Source organism: Microcebus murinus, chromosome 10 (assembly GCF_040939455.1).
Source record: "Microcebus murinus isolate Inina chromosome 10, M.murinus_Inina_mat1.0, whole genome shotgun sequence".
Taxonomy (NCBI): domain Eukaryota; kingdom Metazoa; phylum Chordata; class Mammalia; order Primates; family Cheirogaleidae; genus Microcebus; species Microcebus murinus.
Window position 1 is genome coordinate 36,424,896 of NC_134113.1, and position 23,565 is coordinate 36,448,460.

The 23,565-nt window shown below is 35.0% G+C and overlaps 1 protein-coding gene across 4 annotated transcripts in view; it reads left to right on the forward strand.

Moving 5' to 3' along the window:
* LIN7A (lin-7 cell polarity scaffold A) overlaps positions 1–23,565 on the forward strand; it is a 153,040-nt gene that overhangs the window by 66,160 nt on the left and 63,315 nt on the right. For 2 of the 4 annotated variants that reach the window (XM_076007140.1, XM_012759760.3), the window contains exon 2: positions 10,726–10,844. The exons of 1 other annotated variant lie outside the window; for it this stretch is intronic. Coding sequence is in view for 1 of the 3 variants with exons in the window: in XM_012759760.3 (XP_012615214.1) it covers positions 10,726–10,844 (119 nt within the window). In the remaining 2 variants the exon portion in view is untranslated. Of the gene's footprint in view, positions 1–4,313; positions 9,564–10,725; positions 10,845–23,565 lie in introns of those variants that run through there. One more of the 4 variants, XM_020287967.2, reaches the window with a different exon arrangement.

Here is a 23,565-nt window from a genome sequence, read left to right on the forward strand (position 1 = left end):
AGAAGAAGAAGAAAAGAACAAAATACTGAATATAGTTCCTGGAGAAACTCTGAACACATTACTCATTGCTACCACATAACAGCAATTGTTTAACAAAGAAAGCCTATCTTAAGCTTTGTGTACCTAAAGATTTGTTTATTGGGTAAGTAATCACTTTCAAATGAAATAAGTACCTTTCATTTCAGAGAATCTCTTAGCAACTATAGCTTTCATTTTGTAGCATAAATTGTTCTCTTGGTTGCAATAGGTTTGGCAAACACTTTGAGCAGTCCAGACCAGGATTTTGCCATTATATAAATTCATGATTTAAAAATTCTCATATAGTCAAACTTTATTTTGTGATATACTTCAATGTTTTCCCAAATCCCATGAAGAAAGGGCCATTTAGTTTTTAATAATAATAGTTTTTTATTTACTAATATTTATTAAAACTAATAATAGTTTTTAATAATTTAGTTTTGAACAGCATAATGAGTCAATTTAAATAATTTTAGCACATTTAAATTGAGCCATTTCTTTTTAGAGTTTATCAATTAGTCTGCATTTAAGGAACATGGTAATTTGTTGGCAGATCAAAACAGGGATAAGTGTCAAATGACTAGGACACACTGATTGTCATGTCTCATTAGTAACTTGTAAATTGAAAGAGTTTCCTTTCATCACAGCAATGGAAGTACAGCGCATTAATGACCATTTATGTTGTTGGTACACATACTCCGTTGTACAGTGTTAGACTTTTAAACTGAGCATTTTTGGCATAATTTTAAGATACATTGAAAAGCTAGCAATTAGTCAATATTTCATGCACATGATTTAAAATATGCTCTTAATAGTTCATTCTACAATGCAATGGAGAAAATGCTGACCTACAGCTAGACAAGTTGTTTATAGCTGCTCTACTTAAACTTTGTGTGTTCCAGTGTAAGAGTATGTCTTTAAAAAGAAGACATCTAGTCTCTTTATCAAAGGAAGTTTGAGTTACATAATTCTCTTCCTATAATTTTACATTTCCTCTTTAAACATTACCACTAATAGAACAGGAAGTGACGACTCACGGGAATAAAGGGTTAGGAGAAAAGAGGATATAGATCTCATTATAGATCATAAGACAGGTAGTTTATATTAAAATCTCTTTATACTTATATTCTCATTTAGACTTCACAATAACCATATAAAGTTGATATTACCACATTTTGTAGTTCCCATGTCTCTTTGACTTTCAGGTCTATACCCATATTCTCCAGCTGCTTGGTATAGTGAAGTAACATTTTACATAAACTTTTATTGACCCCAAATTGTGGGCTCTTATATAGACAGGAAGATCACAGAATCAGATGCTACTCTCTTATTATTTGCTTTTAAAATAATTTTGTCTTCAGGGTTCTTCTATCTTGTTATTCTTGGTGTTTATTAAATATATTGACACCATTTGCTTATAGATGAGGCAATAGCCACAACTCATTTATGAAGCACTGCTAAGCCACGGGACTGTATCCACTAATATATCCTTTTCTGACTAACAGGCATTCCGTGGACACCCTCATCATGTAGCTGTGCACTACCTTAGGGTACCAATTCTTCTTCTTTCTACACACCTGTACTTCGAACCTGTCCATCCATGTCTTGCCATCCCCACTGCCATGCCAGCCTAAGATTCTGCCACTTCTTGCCAAAGCCACTATAATAGCCTTCTTCCTAACCAGTTTCCTACATATATATGTGTGTGTGTGTGTGTGTGTGTGTGTGTGTGTGTGTGTGTCCTTGGTTGACTATAATTAGTATTCCAAACAATATTCATAGTAATGTTTATAAAATGTGAATCAGATCGTATCATTCCTCTGCTGAATACTTTCTAAATGTTTTTTTGTAATTGTACTAAAATATGAAACTCTTATAAAATCTTTGTATAATACCTGGCCCCTGTTTACTTGTCATACTTTGTCTCCTGTCCAGCAGGGTGCTGGTGTTGGTGCACTGTGGTTTGTGAGAGCTGGTTGTTCAATATTCCAGGGTTTTGCAAGCTGCTGATAATCATGTTAGTATCTTGAAACTGGCAATGGTAGGAATATTTACACCACAGAAATCAGTAAATGCTACAAATCAGGCCTTTTTATTGTCTTTGTCTATTTGTTTTGGAGAGCTAGTTTTTAATCATTTACAAGCACACCACTATAATTGCTTTTTGCCTTAGTTATAGTGTTCCACTGACGCTGATTTGTCTAAGCTTCTAACATGTAGGCTTGCACACCTTACTTCAGCGTCTTTGCCCTTGCTATTCTCCTTGTCCACATGTTCCTCCTTTGGATTTTCATATGGCTGGCTCCTTCTCAACATTCAAGCCTCAGTCCAAATGTCACCTTCCCGGGGAGGCTTTTCCTGACTACCTTAATCAAAGACTACCAAACATTACTCCAGTTTCTCTATAATGTCAGCCTTATCCATGAAACCTAGAAAGGTGCCTTTAAAGCCATGTGCTCTTGTGTCAGCCAGCTCTCATTTGGTTGAAAGCCACAGAAAACCAATGAGTATAGCATACAGTTTTCTCATAGACAAGAATCACAGGGTTGGACAGTTCAGGGTTAATAGAGCAGCTCAGTGACAACAGTAAAAGCTGGGTCCTTCATTTCCTTCTTCCTGCTCTACCCTCCTTAGCATGTGACATTTATACTCATGAGCACAAAATGACTGTTTTACCTCTAGCACTTCAAGCCATCATAGCTGTCAAATGAAAAGGAAAAGAGGAAGGGTGGAAAGACCTAAAGGCTGAAGGCATGTGCCAGCAGTTTGCCCATTTCAAAGGCCTTTCTGGAAGCCATACCCAGTGATGTTACACTTACAACAACTTGGTGACATTACAATGGAGTCTGGAAAGAGAAGTATGTTTGTAACAGAGAAAGTGGCCTAGGAAAGGGCAAAAATGTTTTCTGTCTTTTCAAAAGACCCTCTTTTTGAGAACTAAAACCTATATCCCCACCTCAGGCCAGTGAGCACGAGCGTGTCCTTTGTTCTTTGTGCCACAGGAGATGGCTTAAGGGAATTGTCCAGGTGGAGATCATGAGATTGTCATAGCTGAAGATGGGATGAATCAGAACCTTTAAAAGTGCTGTACTTCTGCTCAAAACAGGACATTGGTACTTTAAAACGGGAGTCTGCCAACCTCCTCATTTGTGGGCAAATTAATAAACTTCTCTTTCCTTCTCCTCAAGCCACTTGTCCTTGTTCTTCTAATGCAGCCTCGGCCTCAGAGACAAGTGCCAAACTTTTGGTAACATGTTCACTTTTCAGCTCTTATAGTAAGAAGAAGGCAAAAGATAAGAGAGATGTAGATGGCTTTGGGGTACATACTTCATATTGTTAATTATATTGCATTTTGTGGAATTAGTTGACAATAGCTAGTGCTCAATGTGTTTTGTGGAATAGATAATAGCTTTAAATGACCCAGCTCCATCTTCACCAACTTCTAGTTCAGATGAGTCATGAGTCAAATTCTACAGTCTAAGTGTTAATCAAGTTAATCTAAACTCATCATTAAAGAATGAGAAGATGATAATTGAACTATTCCAGATCACCATAAGCTTATTCCTCTTAAATTCTAAAATTTTTAAGTTCCAAGATTTTGTTCTTGTTTTGCTTATAATATTTCATCTATATTAAAGGAAGTCTTTTCAAAATGTGTCACTTTACTATCATTAAGCAGTTAATGATTTGATCATTTTTCAATGATCCAGTGTTATCACTGTGAACACACTGATTGTACTATAATACAATCTGAGACTTTGGGCAGTGTATGCCTGTTTTTCCAAGCTCACAATGGTCCATGATGCTATATTGAAAAAAATAAGTTTGCCATACCTTTAGGGTCTTATTTCTATTCCCTTTTCTGTGGCAGGGTAGAGCAATAAATACAAGCATAGGCACTGGAATCTAACACAGCTAGTTTTGAATTCTGGTCTCACCATTTATTAGCTGTATAGCTTTGAGCCAGAAGATTGATTTTTCTAAGCGTTAGGGTTTATTATTATTTTTTTCTTTAACTGTGCAGTAGAAATAATAGTACTCCCTTTATATACTAGTGAGGATTTTACAAGGTAAGATAAATAAGGAAAGTAAGCACTGAATAAATGATGGCCATTAACTCACTTTGTTCTGGATCATATATTAAATACTCAGTAACCTGTAGAGTGCATTTTTCAACCACTTCCTGCATCAGAACCATCTGCAGTGACTACTAAAAGAGCAGATTTTGAGGCTTTTCCTTGGCTTTTTTTTTTTTTTTTTACATTTTAATTCTTAATACCCCCTTATCTGTAGCTTTGCTTTCTGCAGTTTCACTTTCCTCAGTTTCAGTCACCCAAAGTCGACCTCAGCCTGAAAATAGTGAATGCAAAATTTCAGAAATAAACCATTTTTAAGTTTTAAATTGCACGCCATTCTGAGTAGTGGGATGAAATCTCTCACTCTCCTGTGTCATCTTGCCTAGGATGTCAATCATCCTTTTTGTCCAATGCATCCGTGTTATATACACTACCCACCCATTAGTCACTTTAGTAGCCCTCTCATTTATCAGATAGACTGTCCCAGCGTCACAGTGCTTGTGTTCAAGTAACCCTTATTTTACTTAGCAGTGGCCCTAAAGCTCAAAAGTAGTGATGCTGGCAGTTCGGCTATGCCCAAGAGAAGCTATAAATTGCTTCCTTTAAGTGAAAAGGTGAAAGTTCTTGACTTAATAGGAAAAAATTATATACTGAGATTGCTAAGATCCATGGTAAGAATGAATCTTCTATCTGTGAAATTGTGAAGGAAAAAGAAATTGGTGCTTGTTTTGCTGTCACACCTCAAACTGCAAAAGTTACAGCCATAGTGCATAAGAAGTGCTTGGTTAAGATGGAAAAGGCATTAAATTTGTGGGTGGAAGACATGAATAGAAATATATTCTGGTGGACGGTGCTTGGCTTAAGTACTACTGGTGGTTTCAGGCATTCACTGGGGGTCTTGAAACATATCCCCCAAAGATAAAGGGAACTACTGTAAATGGTCCAGGGATAAATATTTCTGTTGACTAAAATTTGAGAATCTCAAGCAAGGGCTTGTTGATTAGATTAGCTTAATCTTTGTTAACAACCTTGGAGAAAGAGATGTTCCGGGAATGATTTTAAGTATATGGATTCTGGAGCCATGTCTCAAATGTAGCCTGGACTTTAGAGCCAGATTGCCTAGGTTCAAATTCTACAACTTACTAGCTCTTTCCTCAGGGAAATAATTTTAACTCTATGGGTCTCAGTTTCCTCTTTTATAAAACAGGGATAATAGTAGTTCTAGTAAGAGAAGTAAAATGTTTAGAACAGTGACATAATAAATACTATATGTATGAGTAATTAGAGTATTAGAAGTAGCATTGTTATTAGAATCCCCAGAAGTCCTTCAAGACTCCATGTTAGTGATTCTTAGTATGACTATATATTATAGTCACCAGGAGGTCTGAAGATCCTAATTCCCAGGTCATACCTCAGGCCAATGAAATTAGAAATACAGGTATGTGTGGGCAGGTAGGATGTAGGCATCTGTGTTTTTATTGAGCCATGTAATTCCAATGGGCTTTCAAGGCTGAGAACCATGCCACGCTAGCATTTAAAATTTCTCCAGGTGTATCCCATAATCAGTGAGTCCCACCTGAAGGAGGTATGCTGGTGAATAGAATAAGGGTTAATCTCTATTGAGGGAGGAGAGATTAAGAGCTCAACCTCTGACCAAGAAAGCCTGCAGAGTACAGAGTTATTATAAAAGTACTGAATGTCAAAGAAAAAGCTTCTAAAAGGAAAGCTGTGATTGAAATAAAAATAATAGGCACAGGGTTTAGAATCACTCAAATTTCCTACTTGTTAGTGAATTACATAAACTCTCTGTAAGCCTCAAGTTTTTCATTTGCAAAATGTGGATATTTGCTACCTTATAAGGACTGTTGTAAGGATAAAATGGGTAAAAAGATGTAAAACTTTTAGCCTACAAATGACGTCCACGTTATAGATGTTCAGCAAAAGTTTGTTATTATTGCTTTTAGGAGTAGGGATTAATGGAACAGGGGTGTCAGGGTGAGTGAGGGGTAAGTGCGATACCTAAGTGTTTTTCTTATGTAATGGGAGATAGGTATTAATCAGAGTTGGCAGTCAATAGGAGGAATAGGTTTCAGTAAAAAAAAAAAAAGCAACTTCTTACACGTTCTTGCTTTCATTGTGCTTGTCTAGCAGCCTCCCCCATTCATTTGTACCTAATGTTCCTCCTAATCTAAGCTATATTAGTAAACCCAAACTTCTACACTAGTAATCAAACATTACAGTAGAATAGTCTGACAAAAGAAGCCCAAGGACATTCTGAACAAGGACCTTAAGATGATTCATAAATAAACCACCACACCTTATTGCAATAGATTTAAGAATAAGTATTTTGCTAATTCAGAGTCTTCTTTTGCTTCCTTCCAGATAGAGACTTTATAACCTTATAGGTTTCTGATATTTTTACAGAGCTAAAGAGAATCAGAATTCTGTTTAAAACTCCAGTCTCATATCCATTTATCACTCACTACCTCTTTGTGTCCAGCAACAGCCAGGCCTGGGTTGAAGGGACTTGATCTTCCCACTTTTGGTTTTTAGACTTCCTTTGGCTTTGGCCACCTGCTGTGACTACCTGACCTCATACTGCTGGACTCCCCTGGGTGGGTGGCAGCCAGATGGTTCAGGCTCCAGTGGACACTGTTTTCCAGTTCTCTCTTTGCTCAGACAGGCATGGAGGGCAGGCAGATTGCCAAGTCCATTATCTCTGCAACCAGGAAAAAGGGGCTAATCTCCCTTCTTTCAGGCGCTCCCAGTTGCCACAATTGCTTCTGTCAGAACCTTCCTCATTTAGTTGATGGAATGGACACAGAAGACCCATGACTCTGTCCCAAATAAATAACTTAACAATTTTTGGATTTTTTTCTCCTCTCCCAGCTACCTAAGAACTGGAAAAGGCCTATGGTATAATGCAACAGGGTTGTAAACCCAGCTTTCATAAGTCTTAATGGAGATGTGTCTGGTTTCCTTGATGGCTCTTTTTTGAACATATTTTTCTCAGCTTTGAATGGCCTTAGGAATCATCTGGAAACAAACAAACAAAAAACTTGACGAGTGGATCCCACTGTTAGAGATTTCAATTTAATTGGTCTGGGGTAGTAGGCCATTATAAAAACTTCACAGTTTATGCTAACGAGCAACTTTTGGTAGAGACCACCATTTTTAGAATGGGTTTGGGACTTAACCCTAATTACTGTCATCTGTGGGCCTTTAGCAATGATTCTGAGACTCCTGGAAGAATCCTGTTCAGTATCCTGTTATATACTGTATCAAAGAATAATAGAGAATGCAAGCAATTCTGGAATTCTGGAGATGAAAGAAACCTAAAAAATCACTTTGTTCACTTTTCTCTGTCTGAGATCTGTGAACCAACAGCTGCAGAGCATTTGTTTAAAAGGCAGATTCCTGGGCCTTATCCTCATACCTTCTGAATCAACATTTCTCAAATGAGGGTGAGGGTTAGGGCCTGCACTTCAACAGCTCTGTCAGGTGATTCTTGTGCACAATCATGTTTTAGAACCAATAATCTGTAGCAAGGTTCTCAACCCTGGCTGCACGTTGGAATCATATAGGGACTTTATAACCACCCATGCCAGCTAGAGCAATGGTCTCACCGTTGGCTGCATTTTAGCATTACCTGAAGGGCTTTAAAAAAGTCCCAGGCCCCAGCCCCTACCCTAATGCCAATAACCCAATAATGTCTGAAACTGTGGGGTGGGTTCAACTCAAGCATTGTGTTTGTTTCAAACTCCCCAGGTGATTCCATTATGCAGCCAAGGTTGAGAGCCACTGTTCTGGAGATTCTGGTTTAATTCATTTGGGGTGGGTCTAGGCAGTAATAATTTTTAAATGCACCCCAGATAATTTCAATGCACAGGCCAGATTGAGAACTACTAAATATTCACGTTAGTGTCATTTTCAATTTTTCTAAACACCCTCCAGTGTAGTCGCTAGTACCCTTCAGTCTACAGATTCAGTCTTGCCTCCTTCTTTGACTCCAGACCCAAGCAAGTCTTGACAAAGGCTGATCATAATCTAGAGATCTAGATTCATGTAGTTATAGGTTTACCTAGATGTAGACTTCTAGCACCTCCCTTCCTGAGCTCGAAGCATTAACTGATCTATCATTCATTCAACAAATGTGCCTTAAGCACTTAATATTTGCTAGGTACTTACCAATGAACTGTGAATACAATAACAAATAAGATATTGTTCCTGATACTTTAAGATGCTTATACATGTGTATAGATAAAGGAGGGAGATGTGTATACAAATAGAGGGTAATAACTATTACAGTGGATGAGTGAATAAAACACTGTGGGAACACAGATATGATAGCAATTAAAGTTGCCTGGCAGAGTCAGGGATGACAGGTTTGAGGAGATGCTATTTAAGCCAACTCTTCCCTACATAGTCTTTGATGGACTCTCTTAACAAGCCTTTGATCTTCCTTTATTCCTTTTGTTTGGAACATTCTTCCCCCTTCCCCATTTGCACCCCATACCTAGGACTCTCCTTAGATGTCACTTCCACAAAGAGGTCCTCCCTGACCTCCTGGATGATGGTAAATGTATTTATTAAACATTTAAGGACCAGCCTTAATGCTTCATTTATAGCATATGCCCACTTTTTTGTGTGTCTCTAACCCATCAAGTCTGCAAGTTCTATGAAAACAGAAGTAAAAAAGCCAGGGTAGGTTTTCTATGCACGAGAATAATAACTAGATTTGTCATTTAGGATGATTACTCTAGAAACAATGTGGCAGATAGACTGAAAAAGAAAAGACAAGTTTAAAGGAGATCAGTTAGGAAATGTCCCAGTTCTAGAGGTGAGAAATGATGAAGGCTTCTCTGAAATAATGAAGTGAAGGGTTTCCATTCAAAAGGCATTTCTGAGATAGAAGCTATAGCATTTTCTGACTAACTGCATGTGGGAGTGACTGTGAAAGATATCGTGGTCAACTTGGGGAGACTGGCTGGGTGGGGATGCAATTAATGAAAATAAGGAATACAGGAAGAGAAGAACTAGTTTTAGGGAAAAAATAATAATCAGCTCAGTTTTAGTATTTTGAGAGTTCCATGCATCCATGGACATCTAGGTAGAGTATTTATTTTGCAGTTAAAAATGCATAAAATCTCAGTTTGGTGCCTTATTGATTGTGGATGTGACCAGTATTGTTGGATTGACTTTGCTGACATTCAGCTTATGTACTAAAAGATAGACTTTGGAAACTGGCAGTGTGATATTGATTTAATGATTTGTGCTACTTTGGGCCACAATTGACCATTAGAATAACTACTTCAGGCAGTCTCCATTCAAGTCACTTTCTGGTTATTTAATTCAGTTACATACATACGCCTACATGAACCCCACCTGAATTCTGAACTGGTGACTATTTTATTACAGATGGCTGTGCTATTATATTTCTTTCTCATTGGACTACAAGTTTGGAAAGAAGTATGTATTATTTTTGTTAAGTCGGTGCCAAATATTTACAACAGAAACTCTCTCTCTCTCAAATTAGTGGATGGTGGGTGGACGGATGAATGACTGAATACATTTATAACTTGATGGCAGAGACATGGGATATTTTCTGGAGCTAGGCATCTAGGAATTTGAAATCTCATATTCTACAACACAAATGCCCAAGAGGATTCTCAGTGAGTTAGTAACTACAGCAACAGGGCTAAAAGAGATCACCCCTAAATATATTTTAAATAGCCTTTCATTGCATCATTTTATCCTGAAAATATGAAGTAATCCAGGTTTAAGGTTTATGGCCATAAAAAACTATATGTTTCTTGATACATTAACCTCTGATGTTATCAAGTGAATGAGAGGCATTTAAATTAATTGCTACTGAAAACTCTTCTGCATGGTACTGTTCTAGATGCTAATAGATGGGAAGATGACCAGATTTTTGTTTTGGAAAGAAAACTTTGTGGATCATATGAAAATACTGCAGGAGAAGAAATAATGACAGTTAGACAGAGGAGAGATGGTGAGGGCCTGAAACAATGCAATGGAAGTGAAATGGAGTGAGTCCATTCATTCATTCATTCATTCATCACATATTTGTTCATTGTATTATACCAGCCTCTGGGGTTGCAATGGTGATCAAACCAGAGAAGCTCCCACCTTCAAGAAGTTTATAGACAAGTGGAGGAGATGCACATTAATCAAATCATTATACTAATAAATGCATCATTGCAACTGTGATAAATATGATGTGGGAAAGGAAAGGTCAAACTGAAAAAAGTATCTCAAAGGTAAAATTTCCAATACTAGTTTGGTTAATTGGATATCAAAATAAATAATAGGCATGTTTCCTACTCCTCATTCCTGAAAGAACATTCCTGAAAGAACATAAACTGATTTGTATGGCAGAAAAAAAGTACATGAAATACCATCAAAGAAAGTATTAAAGTAACAAACGTGTGAAACAGATTAAAATGACCTTTTACCAAAATATAAGATCAATAAGCTATGAATTGTAAACTCTGTGTTTGCAATTAATTCTACTTGCTTTTCAATATTACCATTCAATTGGAATAGTAGTACTTTGCTGATGAGATACAATTTATTCTAGGTTTCTCCATTTTGATTTTTCTTCATTCAGATGTTGCAAGAGCAATTGAATTGCTGGAAAAACTACAAGAATCTGGAGAAGTACCAGTGCACAAGCTACAATCCCTCAAAAAAGTGCTTCAGAGTGAGTTTTGCACAGCTATTCGAGAGGTATGACACCAAGCTTTTAATAGCTAAATTCTGCCATATGTCTTCTGAATAGAAAACATGTCTTTTTTACACAAACAGTTGAAATAGTTAAGATTGGAACTACATTTTAATTTTCTGTTTTTATCTTCTTGGACAGATGATAAAATATAATTTAGTCTGCTAAATTCTTAAATTAGATCCTGCCAGGATTTATATATTCATATAAAACCAAATGTTGATCTTCTGGTACCATGGAAGGGACTGCATCAATAGGTGACTGTTGCATGTAGTCTAAACAGTTTAGTGGCTACGTGAAGCCATGTGTAAATTCAAGTAGAAATAATTATAATTAATGGGGGCTCAGCTTGTCTTAGAATAACATTCAAGTAAGTCTTTCACAGGTAAATCTGAAAGAGTAACCTCCTACTGAGTAAAGTTATAGTCATTTCAAACATTATTGGCTAGTGCAATAATGGGAAATCACCAAACAGTCTGACATGGCTTTCTAGTAAAATCTTTGCAATGTTTTCTTAACTAATAGTTTTAAGAAGGCTAAGTTGAAACAAATATGTTGAAATGACTATTTGAATTTTGCATTGACGTGTGATAGAATTGACTGTTCAACTAATGAATTTAATTGGTTACAAAATAATCCACTTGAGATATATAGGCTATATTGTTTTATCCATTAACCCATTACCACTTCCCCATCAGTTACAGGTGATAATAGGTTAGAACTTAGAGTTAATACATCCAGTATATTTGCCTTGTTTGAAGTCACTGGTGATGTATTCACTACTGTCATCCTCTCCAAAGCCAGTGGAACCCAATGATTGCCTGGAGAGTTGTAGCATACAGCATGCACCTCTCAATGAATCCTGTGTTACCCTCCCTTTCTCTTTGCAACTCTACTTGTGGCTAATGCACATTCTTTTGCCTCAACAATGTAAGTTTCTAAGTAGTCACTAGGTAGAAAAGACTAAAGTAGAGACATACAAAACCTTTCTCACTACAGATTTAAGCTGGTACCTATGCAGTGTAGTTAAAATTTGGCCTTTGTTGGGATTTGACCTATACTGTTGTGTACTAAATATTTCTCAAATGAAATTGTTCACCATTTAATCTTGTTAATATTGGACACAGGTTAAGTAAATAACTATAATAGTATCTCTAGGTTTTAACCTATGAATTTGATCAAAGGCTGAAAGGAAATTTCTCAAAGTATATGAATTCTCTGCTACTGGCTCACCTTCAGTGGGAAAGGTATAAGGTATCTAGAAACTCCAAGAGCATTCTCTTGGTTACTGTCATCACTAATGTAGTCATTCTGTAGGCAAAGCTAAATTTCCTATGCACTCTTTTCTTTCTTCACAGAGTACCATTCCTCTGAGATTTGGTGGCCAATTTTTCCTTTTTAGAGATTCTATCATCTCTTCTGTGTCTTAGCATTATGCTTTCCACAGAACTAAAGGATAGAACACATCAAATATATCTCTCTGTTCACTGGGCATATGTTTTATGTTCAATTCAAAGTCTCTACCTTCATGGAAATTACAGTCCAGTGGGAGAACATTAGGATAAATAAGTATGCAATACAAAATCAGAAGGTGGCAAGACTATGGAAAGAAGTAAAGCAGGATTAGAAGGGTCAGGGTAAGCCTTCGTTAAGTTGAAGGTGATCAGAAAAAAAAAAATCCTAATTGAAGTCACACAAATATCAGTGACTATAGTGTTCCAGGCAGAGGAAACCACAAGTGCAAAAAATGCAGAGGCACGAATGGACACCCCTGAAACTAGTATGTCTGCAGTGAAATTAGCAAGGTAGGCTCCTTAGGGAAAGCTAAAGAGTAGGTAACATGAGGCTTTGCAGGCCATAGTAAGAACACTGTATTTCATTCTAAGCATGATAGGAATCCCTTGGAGAGTTTTGATCTGATCTTATTTGCTTTTTTAAAAGATCTCTCTAGCAATTGTGAGAATACAGTATCAGTACAAGAGTAGAAACAAAAGAGACCAGCAATGAGTAGATCAAGTGAGAGGAGATAATGGCAGCTTGGACAAAGATGGTAGCAGGGCAAGTAGTGGGAAGTGTTAGATTCCAGATATATTTTTTGAGAGTTAAGGTCAACAGTAAGTTTTGATGTTTTGGATGGATATATGGGCCATTAGAGAGAAGATTCAATTGAATTTTAGGTTTGGGTTTGAACAATTGAATGAACAATAATATAATAAGATGAAAGGTGGACCAGTTTTGGAGAAGACTATCCAAAAAAGTTGATAATGCTTTTCAGACATCTAAGTAGAGACGTCTAGCAGGCATCTAAATCTGAAGCCTGAGTCTGGAGATGTAAAGGTGGAATAGATATCTGTTCAAATAAACATTTGATATGGACAAAAAAAGAATGAAAGTAAAAAAGAAAATAAATATGGGTACTTTATAAATATATCTTGCAAACTCTGCCTGTGGTAAATTGGGTATATGTGTCATTTGAAGTCCATGGAAGTCTATCATTGATCTACAGGCAATGCAGAAATTAAAAATAATGATGATATAAGTTATCTACCTTACATTTTATAATATGAACAAGATTAATTTTGTGTTCACAGTAATATCCTTACTATTAATTTTATGTTCACAGTAGCATCCTTAGTAATAATTTGTTCTTAAAGGCAATGCGTCTTATACAGAAAGTATAAAAGGTCACTTCATCTTGGCTAACATTTCACACCAGTTGTATGGTATTGTTTATATTTGTTAAGTTTGGAATTTTCTTTATGATTCTTATTGTGTTGATTTGCATTAGCTATGGGGAAGTAATGATAAAAATAGCAATGTATATAAAACAATTCTGAATATTGTGAATCTGTCTAGTGAAAACCTTTCCAATAAAAAACATAAAATATGAATAGATGCTGTCAGACTGGTAAATCCAAAAGCTAGTAAAGAAAAGTTCAACTAGAAAATATGACAATAAATACCTAAAAATTAAATTTAATTGAGCCTGGAACACTTTTACTCCTGGTGTCTTGATCACTGCCTGCAGTGCTGGCTAGACACCTTTGAAGTTTTCGATTCAAACAATGCTCAGAATATTTATAGGTTGAATTATCTGGGTTATTCAGAAATATTTTCTATTAACAGTTACAAATTTTGTCAAGAAAACTGGGGAAGATAACAAAAACTATGGTGGCATCATTCTTACTTGCACTCACCAGCACAAAAACAGATACAGGTCACACCAGTGCCAACAAGATTGTAAAACACATATTATGCTTAAAAAAGAAAGCAGGACAAGCTTTTGCCAATTTTTTTTTATTGCCTTACATAAGTATAACAGTAGTTATTATTATATGTTGAGGTAATCTCATATTTTGCCTTACATTTGGATGAAATCACTGAATCAGCTCTTGGCATATATACAGCACATGAGAACAACTTGATGACATTTTATGCTTTTTTTTTTTTTTTAACTGCAAATGGATAGGCTTAAAGGAGATTAGCAGTTTTCTTTACTTAGCTATTTTTCAGTAATGTGTAATATTACTGGAAAAAGCATGTGAAGATTAGTACTGAAGGAAGACTGTGTATGTATACAACTAAGAAAGGCATTGTTCTATTAATAAATAAGTAGCACTTGAATTGCAATCCACACACAGCTTTATTCACAGAATACGGAGAGTTGGTCACTGATACTGTTCCTGACTATATTTGATTGCTGAAGCATCTTGAAAGAACCCTGATCAATAATTAAATTGTGCCTAATCTGTATAAGTAATTTCAGAGAACATGACAGAGAATGGGTTAACATATGATACTACTTTTCTATAATGAGATGTGCTGGCTTATAAGAGAACATTCATGTGAGTTTTTGAATGAGAAATGAAATAAAAATTTTATGGTACTTATAGTCCAAACAAAGACCATTTCTGTGATTTCAAGTCACTTCCTCAAGTTTTGGATCCACATTGTATTAATTATCTTCAATGGCCTAAACATATAAATATAGAGTTGAAAAATAATGTTTATGAAATGTTGATTTTTGAATAAGAGAATTCCATAAGAGAACTGAATTATGCTACAAATGGTTCAATTGCCAAAAGATGAACTTCTTCGTGACACTTTATATTCTTTGTACCTCAGAGAAAGAAATTAATAAATGTATAAATCATATTTTAAAAGGACATCTCATTTCCACAACAGAATATGAAGAAATTGTTTCCACAATCAGAGTAACCAAAAACATAATTAGCGATCTAAATATTGTTTACTACCATCATCTTCCATGTTCTAAAACATTCAAGCTTCTGCTTTCCAGGATTGTGTATGTGTTCAGTGACCTGAAGTATGATGAGCTGCAGGCACTAGTCTATTTTAAGGATTTACTCCCACAATTATAACTGCTGTCTGCATGTTTATTTTGAATTTCAGAGTATTATGGGGGTATACATATTTTGGTTACATGGATTGTTTTTGTACTGCCTAAGTCAAAGTTATAAGTGTGCCCATCCCCTAGATAGTGTACACTGTACGCATTAGGTATGATTGCACCCATCCCCGTCTCTTCCTCCCACCTGCTTGATTTCTGTTGAGTTTTACTTCCATCTAGGCACAGGAGTGCTCATTGGTTAGTTCCAATTTAATAGTGTGTACATGAGGTGTTTGTTTTTCCATTTTTGTGATACTTCACTTAGGAGAATGGTCTCCAGTTACATCCAGATTGTTGCAAAAGGTACTAATTCATTTTTTATGGCTGAGTAGTACTCCATGATATACATATACCACATTTTATTAATCCACCTGGCACTTGGGTTGTTTCCACATCTTTGCAATTGTACTGCGGTAAACATTCGGGTGCAGACGTTTTTTGTATAAAGTGTCTTTTTCTCCTTCTAGATTTTCTCCCCCTTTTCCCTATTCTCATTCTTTTCTTCCTAAGGATGGAGCTCGTTAGCCCTCCAGCACCATCCCAACTCTATCTACATCTTACACCACTTCTTTATAAAGTGATCTTTTCGTCTTATAAACTTTTAAGACAAGATAGAAGAAATATTTAGAGTGTATCAGTCTATTGTTCAAGTGCTCTTGTTCCCCAATGAGAATTATTTTTTTAAGGGATCTATGGATTGGGCATTTTCACCACAATACCTCCTACCAGGGATGTTGGAAAGGTTACTGTGAGATGTTCTTTCAGATCAGAGAAAGAAGTAAGGTCACTAGAGTAGTGTTGCAGTCAAATTGGCCAAGGTTTGAATTCCAACTTGACTACTTATTTTTTTACTTCTCTGAAAACTTATTTGTTTTAGTTTAAAAATAATGGCATAATACCACTAGTCTTATAGCAGTCCTGATAATTCAAGATCATATATGTAAAGACACCTATAGACAATAATTACACAATCCCCAGATGCTATTATTATCAAAGAGTAGGGTTCCAAATTATTTCTAGGTGTACTACTTTGGTAAGTCTGGAAATGGATAAAAGATAGAGAAATGGTAGTTTCTACAAGCTGGATCTAAGAAAACAGACTAATATATTTATATTTGTTGCCCCACCATCAATCATTAAAACAAAATAAATTGAACCATTGCACCCTAATTCCTACAACCATATGAGAAATAGCATTATGACACAAGGTTTTATTTTTAATGCTATTCTATAAAATGCCTCGATCTATTGTGTGGATGAAAACATAGAAGACAAGCTTAATAAGCTTTATGACAGAGCTAATAATTGGTTGCATGATAAAACCCAGATTCAAATTTACCCTAAGAAAACATACACTTGGATCAATAGTGACAAGATGAGATGAAGCAAGGATGAGAAGAGAAAGGGGAGTTGGAGGAAGAGAGAGTGGGAAGCAGTGAAGGAAGAAAAGAAGAGAGGGAAGGAAGAAAAAAAGGAAAAAAGGAAGAGAAAGAGAGGGAAACAGAGGAATGAAAGAAGGGAGGGAGGGAGAGAAGTCTGATGCTGAATCAATGCTTACTGTAGTGTATTGGAAAAGTACAGAAAGAATATTGACAATGGATTCTGACAAACCTGGATTCACACCCTTGCTTGCCCACTTACTTATGTAATCTTTTGCCAAGTTGCTTAACTTCTGTGACCTTGTTATGTTTATTCTTTTTAAAAATAAGACGATAATAACTTCATGGGATTGTTGGGAAGACTAAATAAAATGAGATAACATTAAATACTCCAACTAATACAGTGCCTACCTTAAAGGGTTGGTTGTTAAGAAATAGTAGCTACTCTGGTGAAAAGTTTGGTGGATTTATTGAGAATAAGCTAAAGTTTTAATATGTTCTAATAGAAATATTAGTTAAAGATAAGAAAAATAACCCTGTAGTTTTTCAATAATTCAAAAATGCAAAATTTTTAATAGGAGGCTTCAAATTTTAAGACAGATGTTGACACATTATAGTGCTTGTAGAAAAAAGACAGGGATATTTAGCCACACAAAGAGAAAAATCATTTGTAATATAAGATATGTCATCCAATATTTGATGGGATAAGGGGAAAGGGAATTATATGTGCCAGACCACTGGATGAAAAATGGAAGAATGCAAATAATTAAGGATAACTAGAAATTCTCAGCAGTGGACTCACTTATAAGAAGGTTCCTATAACAAGAGCAGAGATTAGATGGTGTATTTCAGATTACTTTAGAACAGGGATTTTCTAAACTGAAGGTCATGTATGGATTTCATGTTGTAGGTTAAGTAAGAGCAAACATAAATATTCATATAGAACTTTTTATTTAGCTTTATTTTGTTTCTTTCACTCTGTGCAAAAAAAAATTGTTTATGACAAAATATGTTTTTTGCTTTTTAAATGTTTTCATTTAAACATGGATAGAGTAGCATGGATTTCTTATGTAAAATTATCATCTTTGTACAATGGCATCCAGAATAGCATTGTATTCATCAGAATTAATGAAAATGCATCTGACATTGTATTTGTGCATATCTCTTCCTGTTCACATTAAACTTAGCTTAAGTTGGCAAATGTCAAAAAAAAAAAAGAAAGCTGATGGATCTTACACTTTCTTTGATTTTATTTGCACTGCTAAATGTGATGGGACACAAAAGCCAGACTGTTTCTTGTGTGATAAATTTCCTGCCACTGAGAGAATGAAGTCAAGGAAGCTTATTTCTGAGCATCCTGAAAAAAAATTGCACAATATATATATTTTTACTGAGAGATAATTTCAATTTTAAAAGGGTAGAAATTTATCAAAACTTATATTTGCCCCAACATGAAAGTCTTTATACATTTAAAATAGAAAGAAACCATAAATAACTGGAGAAAGCTTTATCAAGTACTCTAGAAATGCTTGAACTGGTGGGTTGCTTAGAACAACAACAAAAAATTTAAACAGTGCCTCTGTTCCCTTGATATAACCTACTCCTGAACTCTGGCATTTTGCTAATATTTACTATTTTGAAGCCAGTTATGCTGAAAATAACAGCTGTGACATTCCCTTTTGGCATGCAACTGGATGAAAACTATTGTTGTTTCATTGAAACTCAGATTTTATCTATCATATGAATGCTGATGTCTGTGAGAGAGAGAGAGAGAGAGAGAGAGAGAGAGAGTGTGTGTGTGTGTGTGTGTGTGTGTGTGTGTGAGATGCCTCATGGATGCCTTAAAGGCCAAGTCCTTTCAACAGTAAAAAAGTTTCTTTGTCAAGTAAAACTCCTAATGGAAGAAAAGATATTGATACTGTAGGCATTTTATATATATATATATATATATATATATACATACACACATACTATATATATGTATATATGTATACATATATATGTATATATGTATGTATATACATATATATGTATGTGTATATATAATGTATATACTCCATATATATGTGTGTGTATATATATATAAATATATATGTATGGAGTACATATGTAGTTTCTGAATCTAAGATCCAGCTTGATGAGTCTGGTGAAGATAAGAGGTTCCACCTGTCATTGATACTTTTGTTGCTTTTACCATCCACATGCATTAGTATCAAAGACTCTGACAATTATCCTAAAAGGTGCTTTTCCTGATCTTGTAAAGTGACCTAATAATTTCACAGCCATAGCCTTAAATCTATATTTTCTAAAGTTTTTATTTAGAAACAGAGGCAAAATATGTTACTTTTACTATAAAAAGTTTCTTGGCTTTCCAGAGGATAAGTGTTAATGCACTTGGCTGAACTCGGGGCAGAAATTTCACTTTATTTATTCTTTAAATAAAGGAAAGCTGCATCTAGAACAGTTTGACTAAAGAAGTTCGTTGTAGATGTTAAGCCAAAAGCATGAGGCTAGTATTTAATTCCAGATTCTCTGGTCTAGTAGGGTGCCTCTATAAACACCTGCCATTTTGGAAGAAGAGATCAAAGATGAAAACTTGTGATTATTTCAATACTAAAAAAGAGACTTCAGTTAGAACAAGGAAGTTGAAAATGAAAAAGCCTTGTCAGCTTATCCATGGGGAAGATCTACAAACACCTGGAAAGACTAGAAAACTCTTTTAAAGGTTCCTGCTACTTACACTACTTAGATTTGAACTAAGGATTCAAGCATCTTCCCTTGCTGACAAAAGCTGCATTGTTGATGCCAACCTCTCCAAAAATGATTTCATTTGACTTGAGGACAAAGAATAGAACCTGAATTCAACCTTAAATATCTCAGAGAAAGCTCGGGTGTCTTGACAAAAGTGCACTGTGCTTTGATAGGGAATTTAATTCTATTTGATATTGTAAAGCTATGGGAGCTGCAACTTTGAGCAGTCACTGCTATTAAAACAGATTCAAAAGTGATTGAATACTAAAAATGACTTCAATATTTCCATGTGAAAGATCATTCTAAATTTTAACTTTGTATTAAGCCAAATAAAACATCCTGCTCATTGAAAAATATTTAAAGAGAAACAAAGTTTTCTTTTTTAACATACTATTTTGTTAATTTGCATTTATTATTTTGGGGGAAGCAGTGGATTTTTCTTGGGATGACTGCACAGTTTCATCAGAGTCTCAAAGGGTCCATGATATTTCCTCCCATTCCCCAGCCTCCCTAAACTGAAGACTACTTTCTAATAAGGGAATATAGTATCAGCTGACAAATGTTAGTCTATACCATAAGGTCCTTCTAATTCTGTAAATCTATAGTTACATAGTGAGTAATTTGTGTTTTCCTTCACATAGATTACTGAGCATCTATGGATTGTAGGAAATGTGACTATATGAGACTGTGTGAATGAGGTAAGAAAGATAGGTATTGGGAAGATTTTTAAACTGATAAACAAACTGCAAAAATTAAATGTACTCATTGAGTTTTTTGGAGAATATAATTTTATATAGGAATTGCAAAAACAGAATGACATATCACTCACTGGGAGCAGAATTTTTAAAGTATAATTATAGTTTATTTCTATGGCTTTCTTTGAGTGAAGCCACAAAGTTTTTAATGATGTGTAGAGAGTTTGTAACATCAACATGTCACGTTCTGGTAGCAAGGACAGGGTCTGTGTGGCAGGAACCATCTTAGACTATAATTGCACTAATGGGTCATTGATTTTAAAGATATCTAAACAGAGCTTTACAAATAGTCTGTAATGGCTCCAAAGGCTGTTAGCATCACCATTGGGTAATACTCAGCCCAGGCCTTTCTATTTGCCATTACAAATGATAAAATAAATAGTACATATTTCCAAAAGCTTGTAATTACATGAACTTACATAGTAGTTCAAAATAATAGACTTCTTGGAGGAGTTATATTTTATATCAGTCACATAAAGTGAACATTCTGTCTTCTGGTTGAGATCACAAGACTGGAAATCAAACTTCTATTTTTGGTACCATGGATGACAATTGTTTTTTCTTTCAGTGAACAAGTCATTTAACCTATTCCTGCTTTAGTGTTACCAACATAGACGGAGAAAAATCCATTTGTACAAGCCATCTAAAATGAATAAGTTACAAATTGACATTTTAAAGCCAGTTTGCTGTATCTCTGAGGATGGTTTGCATTTAAAAAAGAAATTGTTATCATTTATAATTCAAGTATTTGCAAGGCAATTAATATTAACTTACTCCCTTCCTTTATTTCTCCCTCCTTCCTCCTTTCCTTCCTTACTTTTTTTTTTCTCTCATAGGGAAATATAGGAGAGTTAGGGCTGAAAACTGACTACTGTATCTTGTGTTTATCATTTACTTGCTTTTCTTTTTATATAGTCTGGCTGCATGTGTATTTTTCTACAGGATATTTAAATTTTTGTTTAAAAAGTATAAAAACATACCATACTCATTAAATATTGGGGGGATGTTCTTTTTCACTTTGTATCATATTGTTGAGATGAAATCACATTTTTTTGTATTGCTATAGTTCATTTGCTTCAGCTGCTATGTGATATTCCATTATGTGAACATGTTACAGTTTATTAAATTACTCTCCCAATGATGGGCATTTGAGTTGTTTCCAGTTTTTCACTATAATAATCAGGACTACTGTTAACATACATGTGTCTCTTCTTAGATGACCAAGACTTCTCTTGGCTGTATACATAGACGTGGAATTTCTGGGTCATCAGGTATAAGAATGTTTTACTTTAAGAAATAATGCCAAATAGTTTTCAAACTTGGTTACTCCAGTTTACACACAGACAAGCAATATACAAGTTGTATATCCACATTACCTCCAACACTTGGTATATGAGACATTTAAATTTTCACCAATTGAATGTACTAAAACGGTATCTCATTGCAGTCACCATTTGTGTTTATTTGATCACTAAATTGTTGAATCCTTTCTTATACTCATTGGCCATGCATGTCTCTTTTTCTTTGAAACATCTGTTCATGTGTTTTTCTACTAATTTGTGCTTTTTGTATATTTTTTTATATTCTTATTATTAGTTCTTTACTGGTGGTGAATATAGTGAATGTATTATCCTACTTTGTAACTTGTCTTTAAGGTATCTTTCATACTTTTAAAATTCTTAATTTTAAAAATTCACATTTATCTTTTAAAAAATAATCGATGTTTTTGCTGTTATACTTAAGAAATCTTCCCCTACTCCATTGTCTGAAAGATAGTTACCTATATTTTCTACTGAAGTGAAAATTTTAGTTTTGAAATGAGTGCCTGTAATGCATCTAGAGTTTACTTTTTGTGTATGTTGTGAAGTAGAGATCCAATTTTATCTTTTATCTATAAGGATAACTATTTCCAGCTCCATTTATTGAATAATTCCTTATTTCTTTCCTGATCTGTCACATCACTATACATCATAGTCCACACACATAAATCTGTTTCTAGGTTCTCTAATTAATTGGCTAGTTTATTGAGCCCTTCATTAATGCTCTATTTAACTCATTTGGGAGAGCCCAGGCAATGAGTATGGGGAAGTGGGGTGGCAAGTAGTTTTGATCCTAGCTAGTTGTGATGCCAGCTCTTGTCTCAGTGGGAGGTTTGTGTGAGTGTGTGTGTGTGTGTGTGTGTGTGTGTGTGTGTGTGTGTGTGTGTGAAAGTAAATTAATAAAAGCAAGGCATTCCTTGATCAATGAGCAATGATGAGTATGTGCCATAAACTAAAGAATATGATGATTCCAATTCTGTTCTTTGCACCTGAGTCCAAAGGGACAGGAGGGAAAAAAGGAGAAGAAAAAAGTCTAATGTTCTCAAAAAGAGTTAGAACAGTTTTAAGTCCATGATTTATGGGTCTCTTTCTTTTTCTTTTTTTTTTTTTTTTGTTGTTGTTAGGAACATTCCAATTCCAATTCTTTCTGTTTGTTTTATTAAGGTTAATAAAGGTTTTAAGTAAGAATCATCTACATTTACTAAACTAATGTAAAGAATGTCTATTTTAAACATAAAAGAAAATTAGCACCTAGCATGGTATCTGCAAAATAACGAGCATTTACTAAATACTTGTTGAGTTCCTCAAGGAATTCATTAAGATAACTCATTTTCCTTAGTAGACAAACATATATTTGATTTTCATAAATCTTGAATTTTCGAATGGCACTCTGAGCTCACACAAATCCCAGACAAAACATGCTAACATTTCTAGTTCAGAATAAGATCTCACTTACATTAACATGGCTTCCATACTTGAAAAGTGATCTCTAAGCAGAACCAATAATTTCAGGGTTGTGTATTTGCATAGATATATACATTGATATGAATGTGCAGATATGTAATACATGGGCGTTCATGTAGTAAAATGTATAAATCTTGTATTTGACATAAAAGTTGGTAATGTGTACAAGGTTAAAAGGAACCTTAGAAAGCACCTTCGTTCTGTGGTTCTCAGTGTTTTGGAGGAATCATGAACGTTCTCTGTGAATCTGGTGAAATTATGGGTTCTTTTTCCAGGAAAATGTATATATGCAAATATTTTTATTAAAATTCAGAATGTTGGATCTTCTGACACTGATCCATTTAGCACCTTAATCTACTACAGTATAACTTCTTAATTTTATAGATGAAAAAATAATATGCAGAAAGATTCAGTGGCCTTTCAGTCTAGTTACTGCCTGAGTTAGCACCAGAACCAAAGTTTCCTGGGTCCCAGTCCAGTTCTAATTCTACTTGATATGCATAGTTGCAAAAACAGAACATTCTGAAATGTAGAAACAATGAAACACTATTTCACTGCTTGTCAGTAATGAGTTAAAATAACCAGAAAATTATACCATTATTCTCATTTCCGTAATCCGTATTTGTACCAGTATTCTATTTGTATCA